This window comes from Perca flavescens, chromosome 21 (assembly GCF_004354835.1).
Source record: "Perca flavescens isolate YP-PL-M2 chromosome 21, PFLA_1.0, whole genome shotgun sequence".
NCBI lineage: Eukaryota > Metazoa > Chordata > Actinopteri > Perciformes > Percidae > Perca > Perca flavescens.
Window position 1 is genome coordinate 9,738,460 of NC_041351.1, and position 10,084 is coordinate 9,748,543.

The window sequence follows — 10,084 nt, forward strand, 5'->3', positions numbered from 1 at the left end:
CAACAATGTATTGGATAGTTTCCTACTTAATTTTGTTTGACCAAACAACTGCATGATACTCCCATCAGCCTCAGCTGTACTTTGTATTTTGTGCAAATGTTAGTATGCTTAAAAGCTAAGCTAAGGCAGTGATTAAGGTAAACATTGTACGTGCTAAACATTAGCATGGTAACATTGTCATTGTAAGCATGTTAGCATGCTGATGTTAGCATATAGCTCAAAGCAGCTCTGGGCCTAAGAACAGTCCCACAGAGCTGCTAGCATGACTCTTGTTTATGTGTCACTCATTCTAAAATGCTACTACATCTATATTTTATTTTACTATTTAAATCCTAATGCATTAGTCTATTTTTTGTTACACAGTATTGCATTATACTGTTATGCTATTCTCCTTTACATTTACATTGGATCAGGTCTTACTTAAGTTTTTTTTTTCTTTAACAAATTCAAGAGATTTTTATTTCAGACTCCTTCCAGGTCCACCACAGAGAAGCGGGAAGCTTTCGAAAAGGTCAAACAATTTTGTGATTCATCCATTGAGCAGATTAAGGTTTGTTAGCAGTATGCTTTGATTTGAATCAGGAAAATCTTAAACATATTAAGAAGTGAAGAGGATGATATATTTATTATATTGTCCCACAGAGTCAGAGACACGACGCAGAGAAGAAGATTAAGGACGACTTTGAGAAGCTTCATCTCTTCCTCAAGAGAGAGGAAAAAACCAGAATAGCTGAATTAGAAGAAGAAGAGACTCAGAAGATTGGTATGATGCAGAAGATAACAGAGATCAGCAGAGACACTTTCTCGCTCTCTGACACTGTGAAAGACATGCAAGACTTAGGGGCTGACAACTGGTTCGTACAGGTAATTATTAAACTACTCAGGAAAGGTCCAATTCATACGAAGTAATCTGGAGACTGCTAATGCATTTCTTGTTTTATTTGCAGAACTTTAGGACTGAAATGGAATGGTAAGTATTATTCATCTTTTTGTGTGTGTTTTAGAGCCTTTGCCTTCTGTAAGGTTATTAATGTTTTCTGAGCTGGATAACACACACAAAAAAGGAATTTCATAATGTTCATAATTGTAACTTTGGAAAATACCCCCTTCTTTGACTTACTAAGACTACCGAAGCCTCACATTAGCATCGACTGATCTTAAGAATTACATTTTGCACAGATCGCATCTCCCATATAAGCGCGATCTGTGGCGAAGACATACTGTACATGCGAGTTAAATATCTTTTAGTCTCGCATTGCCAGACCTTCCTCGACAGCGCTGTGGAGGAGGGTCTGGCGAGTCCACACAGCATTCCGAGATGGGAGAAAAACGTGCTCTGGTTTATTGGAATTTCTTTAAACCAATCACAATCATCATGGGCGGCACTAAGCCCTGCACGGAGACGCTGCAAAATAGCCTCGGGAAGAACTTGTTTTGGTGGAACATGTACAGTATATGTTCATAATTGTTTTAGTTGTGCAACAGAAAACTCAGATTGGACAGATAGTCTAGCTAGCTGTCTGGATTTACCCTGCAGAGATCTGAGGAGCAGTTAACCACAGTCCTCATAAATCCACCGGAGTTTAGAATTCCAACACGGTAAGGAGGTAACGGACATCTGGCCCAAAAAAGTGACATCTGGCGGAATTTCTGGTGGCAACTGAGAAATCCTGGAAGTGGAACGTCGTGGAAATAAACAAAAAATCTTTTAACTTTACAAAACGTACAAACTTACTAACAAACAATGAACATAACCCTTAAACTCTTGATTTTGATCCAGAGCTCAGAAGGCACTGCCAAATCCACGGCTACTTCCACAAGCACTGATAAATGTTTCCAAACATGTGGAAAACCTTCAGTGCAGGGTCTTGGAGAAGATGTTGAGCAACGTAAAATGTAAGTTTTGGTGCACATAAGCTCTGAATAAATTCCTATTTGTATATATATTGGATCAGGAAAGTCACCATTGAAGTGCTTTTGTTTTGTACTTCTGTTTGATCTGTAGGCCCTATTGTGCCATATTTGTCGCCAATATATTTGTCGGACGACCACGAGGACAACAAAGGTCTTCCAGATTTGGATGTGGAAGAGGATGACTCAAACATTGACGATGACTGTAATGGGATAATCTAGAGTGAGCCGATCGTTATTGCGAATTTAGAACCTTGACCTGATGATTCAGATCACACACAAAACACAGAACTTTGGATCCCAACTTCATTTAATTAACTCAGGCTGCTGAAGCTGCATTTTAACTTCAGACAGACTATAATATGTGATCAGGATAAATGATTACAGCATGCAAAACATATGTGCACCTGACTTCTGTTCACATAGGCACAGGGGGTACTGTTTTGATACAGATGTGAAAAAATGTAATGCTATCCTTTAAACTTGGGCAGTAGCATCATCATCATCATCATCATCATCATCATCATCATCATCATCATCATCATCATCATCATTCTTTTAGTTCATCTTCATCTTTTTATAACTATTATTAGACTGGCACAAGTGTGATGTAATACAAGGCTCTCTCCACCAGATGTCAGTCAAGTGCAGCTGTCCTGTGAGAACCATATATCTCCAAAAAGTGTCAGAAAAACAGCCCTGTTTTCAGCTTTGTGACGATGTATCTTCCAACGTATCCAAGAGGCTTTTTAAAAAAAAACTTTATTTAGCTTATGAGTAGGAAAGTTGTCTTAACATAAAGAAACACTCCATCCTTAAGTGTGTCACAAATCTCACATCTGGAGATACGTGTTTTTCACAGGCCAGGAAATGTCTGAAAATTGTAATCTGAAAGTGAAAAGTAACTGAAGCTGTCAGACAAATGTAGAAATTTCAAGTAAGTTGCATAAAATGGAAATTCTCAAGTAAAGTACCTTGAAACTTTTACTTAATTATAGTTTTTGGGTATATGTATGTACTTATTCCACCAATGGCAATACTGCAGCACTTTTCAATGTTTTTATTTGATGCCAAATACTCCTGTTAGTAAGTTCATTTTTTAGTAAATTAAACTGTTTTAAGAGCTGCGGTTTATTCTCCACGCAAGAAACCCCAGTTTCCTGTTATCTTCCCCCAGGAAGGAAGCAAGAGTGTCTTACATCTGTACAGTCTGCTTACGAGCAGCCACTGTCAGCGTGTGAATCAGATGGTGTTCGCAGTTGTTATTTGAGCAGGTAAGCATTTCCTTCAATTTCGAATCTGTTGGATTTTAATATAAGACCTGACTGTACTGTCAATATGTATGTGTTAATTGGTTTTGTTTTTCAATATGTATCTGTAAGTTTTATTTTTTTTGTTATGTAGTCTGTATGACCAGTTATTTGATCCGCTGGAAGTAGCTGAGAGGAACTGTGCAGATGTAAGTCTACGTCTCATTTTATAGGGCCAATTTACCACTGAGGACCATTTAGGACCACTGATGAGGATTATGAATTGATCAAAATCACGTGGGCTGCGAGGGAGCTGATGAGAAAAAAACATGGAGCAAAAGAGTGTTGCTGATAAAACAGACGAGGCGTCTCGAGGTAAGTATGTCAAATTAAGACTAAGACGTTCCTGTGGCAATGAATGGGACCCAGTTCAGTACCAAAATTGTAAATATAAGATATAAGGCTGAGGAACTGTTAACACATTAATTTTTCAATTCAATTTTCAATTCCATTTTATTTATAACATCAAATCATAACAAGAGTTATCTCGAGACACTTTGCAGATAGAGTAGGTCTAGACCAGACTCTATAATGTGGTCATTAATCATCTGAAAAGCACCAGAAACATAAAAGAAAAACCCTCTCTAAACCTGCTCCAGTGATCATTCATTATTACACTGTGTTTTTGTAACAAACAGCTGAAGTATTTTGTGGTTCCTCTCAGAGATGGCTGCCTCTGTTCAGGCTGCAGTTCAAAATTTCCAACCCAGTTGCACGGCTCAGAGTGGAGGCACCGTGGTCGCCCCCGTGATCATTGGTTCTAACATAACCACCATGAACATCAACATCTCAACGAACCAAGGTACAGCAGATGTACAGTATAAGATGCAGGAGTGGCTGAAACTTAGGGTTTGGGCTTTGCTTATCTTTTTCTTCTTTTGTTGTTTCATCAGAAGAAACATTGAACCATGACACAGCAGACAGTGATGCTCTGCAGCTACTAAGTGAGTAGCCTACTTCTTAAAGTTCGCATATTGACGGAACACCTTGATCCTCCTGTTGTCCTCGGGTCAAATTTGACCCATTTTCAAGTAGTTTCTATATCAGAAATTTGGGTTTCTTTCAACCAAATTGTCAAAAAAAATGATGGGGATGGTGCCATGAAATAAATGATCAGTTCACTACTTTCATTGAATTTGGGTGTTTTAGTCAATTTTATAGCATTTTGAAAAAAGAAATTATAGAAGAACATTGAAAAAATGGACGAAATGTCTAAAAAAGAACCCGACAAAAACATCGGAAAAGAGTGACAACAAAAAGACAACACGAGGGTTAAGGGGGGAAAAAAACTCACTATAACCTTTGAATGCATTTTCTCTTTCAGACGATAAGATTGCAAAATGTCGAGAGAAAGTGAAATCTACTCTGACGGGGAGGTTTGGCCTCATGCTCGAGGGGATGACCACGAACAAGATACCCCTCAATAAGATGTACACAGAGCTGTACATCACCAAGGGCGGAAGTGGTGAAGTCAATATGGAGCATGAGGTGAGACAGATTGAGATGGCATCCAGGATACGTGTGGAACAAGATAAATCAATTGTCTGCAATAAACTCTTTGCTCCTCAACCGGGGCGAGACCAGTCCATTAGAACCGTGATCACACAAGGAGTTGCTGGCATCGGAAAAACGGTATCTGCCAATAAATTCATTCTAGACTGGGCTGAGGGGAAAGAAAACGCCGACCTGGCGTTCGTATTTCCTCTCTCTTTCCGAGAGTTGAATCTGATGAGAAAGAAAACCTTCAGTCTGGTGGAGCTTCTCGGTGTCTTTTTCCCTGAAACGAAAGACACAGGGATCTTCACCAATGGGGAACACAAAATGCTCTTCATCCTGGATGGTCTGGACGAGAGCCGCCTGTCTTTGAACTTCCACAAAAGTGAAATAATGTCCGATGTGTCGCAGACGACCACGATTGCGGTGCTTCTGGTCAACCTCATCAGGGGAAGACTGCTTCCTTGGGCCCTTGTCTGGATAACATCTCGCCCCGTGGCCTCCCGTCAGATCCCTCTGGAGTACGTTGATCTAGTGACCGAGGTGCGGGGGTTCAACAACCCCCAGAAAGATGAGTACTTCAGGAGGAAAATCAGTGACAAGAGCCTAGCAAACAGTGTGATCGCGCATGTGAAATCCTGCAGGAGTCTTCACATCATGTGCCACATTCCGGTCTTCTGCTGGATGGCGGCAAGTGTTCTTGAGAAGAGGTTGCTGGCGACGGCAGACAGTAAAAACATGCCAAAGACTCTCACTCAGATGTACATACACTTCTTGTCCTTGTACGCGGAGGACATGAAGAAGCTGCCTGGAAGAAGAGAGTCAAACGCTGACCGCATGAGAGCTAACCTCATCGCGTTGGGCAAACTGGCCTTCAAAGAGCTCGAGAAGGGCCACCTGATCTTCTACGAGAGCGACCTCATCCTCAACGGTATAGATGTCAAGCAGGCGTCCACGTTCTCGGGGGTCTACACGCAGATCTTCAACGAGGAGCTGACACTGTGCAAGGAGAAAATGTTCTGCTTTGTGCACCTGAGCGTCCAGGAATTCTTTGCTGCGCTGTACGTCAACCTCACGTTCAACAACGACAACATCAACGTCCTGGTCAAGAAGTCGTCCGCCTCGAGACGTTTCCCGTTCAGAGACTCATCCGAGCTCATCCTCTATAAAGAAGCAGTGGAAAAGGCTTTGCGGTGCGAAAATGGACATTTCGACATCTTTCTACGCTTCCTTCTGGGCCTGTCTCTGGAATCCAACCAGGCTCTGTTGAAACATCTAATGACCAGAAACAGAACAAACCCGAGGACGAGAACAGAGATCATTAAGCACATAAAGGACAGGATCAGGGCAAATCCGTCCCCAGACAGATGCCTCAATCTCTTTCACTGTCTGAACGAGCTGAACGACCACTCTCTCGTGGAGGAGATTCAGAACTACCTGAGCTCGGGCAGTCTTAACAAGGCCAAACTTTCGACTGCCCAGTGGGCCACTCTGGTCTTTGTATTACTGACATCAGAAGAAGAGCTGGATGTGTTTGAACTGAGCAACTACACCAGATCTGAGGAAGGTCTCTTGAGGCTGCTGCCTGTCGTGAAAACAGCCCGAGTGGCAAAGTAAGTGCTTTCTAAAAACAGATAGAAAGCTAGCTATAGCTTTTTTTTTTTATCTTAAGTTAAAGATAGTCAGCTTCAGTGCTCAGATTTTTTCAGGCATTAGGGAAAAAGCAATTTAAGGAATTTAAAAATGTATTTCAACACTAGATAAGCCTGTGGGACTCCTTTGGCAGGGTAATACACTTTTAGCATGTAACTTAGAGTGGCTATAGTCAATGTGTACTCAGAAAATGATCTCAGACTACAGTTTCCCTCCGCCATACGGACAGTTTTAGTGCCTTTTAGTTGGCTAAAATTTGGACCGTTTTTTTGCATGAGACTCCAGCGTCTTATCTAATATTCCAAGCAGGGGTGAATAATATGCAGTATGTCTAATCTTTCTTCATGATATTACTCATCTCTCTCATACTGTCTTTCCTCCTGCAGTCTAAATGCATGTAATCTCACCGTGACCTGCTGTGAAGACCTGGCAAATGGCATCAAAACATCCCAAGTTAGAGAGCTGGACCTGGGTAACAACAACCTGACGGATGCAGCAATGATACTGCTCTCTGATGGATTAAAGCACAGCAAACTGGAGACACTCAGGTCAAAACCTTTTTTTTTCTTTTTTCTCTCCGAGTCAAATAAAGATGTTGTGTTTACAAGTTCTAAGCGAGTGTTTTTATTTTTTAATTTTTAACATTTTCTGTTTGTTTAGACTGAAGAGCTGCAACCTAACAGAGCACAGCTCCGATGCCCTGGCCTCAGTTATCAGCTCCTGCCAGCTGAAAGTATTGGACCTCTCTGACAATGACTTTCAGGACGTAGGAATCAAAAGACTCTCCGGTGGACTGGGGAGTCCTGACAGTAAACTGGAAATACTCATGTAAGTGCCCTGAGTGAAATTCCACGCCGGAGGAATTATTTAACAGGAGAATAGAGCCACATTCAGCAGCTGCTGTTTCTGAGATCAGTTGGATGACATGTGTTGGTGTGTGTTTTGAAGTTTGGTCCTGTGCAGAGTGACAGAGGAAGGCTGCACGTTCCTGGCATCGGCTTTGAACTCATCCTCTCTGAGAGAGCTCGACCTGAGCTACAACCACCCAGGAAACTTTGGCCTGCAGTTGCTGTCTGCTCTGCAGGACGACCCACAATGCAGCCTGCAGAAGCTCAGGTGGGTGGTGGTGTCGACTAGAGCCCGAATGATAAACCAACTGGACGAAATGAGCTTATAACACTACACTGCAGTGTAGAAGTACCTAAGATATATTTGAGATAATTAAGTTTACCGCAGAGCACTGACAAGATTATTATCTCAGTGCATACAGTATCTGTCACAAGTCTGTTTTAATACCAAACTTGGGAAATCCTTATTACACATTTTTTATTTCACAAGTTTAATTTAAAATGTGAATATTGAACAATGTATTGTTATCAGACTTTTTTTTTTACCTCTAAAAAAATCAGTATCAGCCTCAAAATTCTGTATTGGTAAAATCTTGTATTTTTATTTTTTTATCTTCATGTAAGAAGTTAGTTTTTCTTGGACAAATTAAATTTATAAAATGATCTACTTCATATTTAATTTAACAGGAATAAAAAGGAACTCCACATATTTTACACAAGTCTGTTTACAGGTCTTGCAGAGTACTACTACATGTATAAAAACAACTTTTATAAAGCATTTTGTGGCTCCAGGGAGCTGCAAGAAGTCTTATTAATAAGGTAGGGGGGCTGAAGGCGGTCAAGGTGCATTATGGGTAATGTAGGCGCCAGGTTATGACAAGGAAAAACAGTGATATAAATCATCATGAATCGGATAGTGTGTCAGAAAATTGATCTTCTGATATGTTTTAGTGCGGAGAAGTGTGGTGAATCCAGGATTCAGCCAGGTCCAAGGAAATGTGAGTAACCAGAACTTTTTCTTTGCAAACTTGTAAATCAGCATTGAGTAACATATAATACTGACATTCTTGATCTGTTTCATCAGACACCCAAAAACTTACCCTGGACCCAAACACAGCACACAGAGACCTTTCTCTGTCCGAGGGAAACAGGAAAGCGACACGTTGGACCAAGCAGCCATATCCTGATCACGTGGAAAGGTTTGATTTCTGGAGACAGGTGTTGTGCAGGGAGAGGCTGACTGGGCGCTGCTACTGGGAGACAGAATGGAGTGGGAGATCGTTCATAGGAGTAGCCTACAGAAAGATGTGCAGGAAGGGAGAGGGTCACGAAGGCTGGTTAGGCAGAAATGACTCTTCCTGGGGACTGAACTGCACCAAAGATGGCTACATGGCCTGGCACGCAGGCACGAGCACTGCTGTAACCGTGCCACCCAGCTCCAATAAAGTAGGAGTGTATCTGGACTGGCCAGCGGGGAGGCTGTCCTTCTTCAGGGTCTCCTGTGGTGCACTGACCCTCGTCCACACCTTCCACACCACCTTCACTGAGCCCGTCTACCCGGGCTTTCAGCTTGGCTGGGTGGACTCCACAGTGTACCTGTGCTAGATATTACCTGGACATAGAGTAGGACACTGAGGACATGCCACACCATTTACTATTTTCATTCTCCCTGCTCTTGAGCTTTAAAACTTCATTAAAGGGTTGGTTTATCTACATAACAAATGAACATGTTTTCACCTCTAGTTGTATTTTTCCACCTGAAGAACATATCCACACTACTACACCCCTGTTGTTTAAGTCACAATGTAAAACACATTTTTAGATTAGCCTTTCCTGGTGCTCTTTTAATCTGTCCATAATGAATGTATTCTTTTATCTGTGTATATATCTCATTGCCATTGTTGTTGCCATCTTTTTATTAACTTTGTTATGTATTGACTGTCTCTCTATCTGGTTTTGTAAAGTGTCCTTCTAGCCATGCAGATAGTTTGGGGTTTATTTTGCCAGGCTTCGAGATATCAGTCTCTCAGACCAACTAAAAATGGATTTTTTTGAAAAATAAAATGGATAAAGATATACTTTATCGGGCGCAGTTCATTTCTTTTTACATAAACACGTATTATACACCTTTTTTTTGGGAAAAGGATCCCTTAAATTGGTTGGCAGTGTGGCAATGGCAGTCAGCTGGTCCACTATTTGATGGATTGCCATTACATTTTAAACACACCTTTGTAATTCCCAGAGGACGAATCCTGCTGACTTTAGATCCCCAGACCTTTCCTTTAGCGCTGCCATGAGGTTGACATTGTGGGATTGATTAAAATGTCTCAACAACTATTGGATGGATTGCCATGAAATTTAGTTTAGACATTCACGATCCCCCCTCACGATGAACTGTAATAGCTTTGGTGATCCCTGAACAACAAACTCCATCACCTCCTTTGTATTTGTGTAGATTGGAATTAGAAATCGAGAACATATTCCTCCAACCCTCAACTAAAACCAAATCTGAATGTCTAGATATTAAGAGTAAATGAAAAAAGTTTTGCAATGTTTCCCTTGAACAGCAATATGAATAGAACGTATTTTGATGAAATTGAAAATATGTATAATATTTTGGAATAAAGCTTTTTGTCAGTGAAGACACAAAAACCACCAGAGCGAACCACTAAAGCGCAATGTGGAGTTTCACTTTTAACAATCATTTTATTAGCAGTCCCAAGAGGCAATGGAAAGAAAAAAAGAAAATCAAAGAAAAAAAGGAACAGAAAATAAGATTAGTCAAGACGGTGGGGCAATCAAGGTCAGTGAACGTAAAGACGGAACAGAGGGCTACACCAAACAAACAAAAGTCACTGTTAAAAAAGG

At 41.0% G+C, this 10,084-nt stretch overlaps 1 protein-coding gene across 1 annotated transcript; it reads left to right on the forward strand.

Annotated features, from left to right (window-relative positions):
* Nucleotides 1–3,096: 3,096 nt before the first annotated feature.
* LOC114548097 (NACHT, LRR and PYD domains-containing protein 3) lies at nt 3,097–9,294 on the forward strand. Its single transcript, XM_028567816.1, has 10 exons — nt 3,097–3,185; nt 3,395–3,536; nt 3,886–4,023; nt 4,115–4,165; nt 4,546–6,328; nt 6,755–6,916; nt 7,029–7,196; nt 7,317–7,484; nt 8,168–8,214; nt 8,301–9,294. Exons 2-10 carry the CDS (start codon nt 3,491–3,493, stop codon nt 8,819–8,821), a joined length of 3,084 nt encoding a protein of 1,027 aa, XP_028423617.1. The 5' UTR covers nt 3,097–3,185; nt 3,395–3,490; the 3' UTR covers nt 8,822–9,294.
* Nucleotides 9,295–10,084: the final 790 nt, after the last annotated feature.

Coding starts and splice junctions, on each gene's coding strand:
- LOC114548097 (XM_028567816.1), top strand. CDS start 3,491: ATGGAGCAAAAGAGTGTTGCTGATAAAACAGACGAGGCGTCTCGAG. Junction 6,917..7,028: donor AGCAAACTGGAGACACTCAG/GTCAAAACCTTT, acceptor CTGTTTGTTTAG/ACTGAAGAGCTGCAACCTAA. Junction 7,197..7,316: donor AGTAAACTGGAAATACTCAT/GTAAGTGCCCTG, acceptor TGTGTTTTGAAG/TTTGGTCCTGTGCAGAGTGA.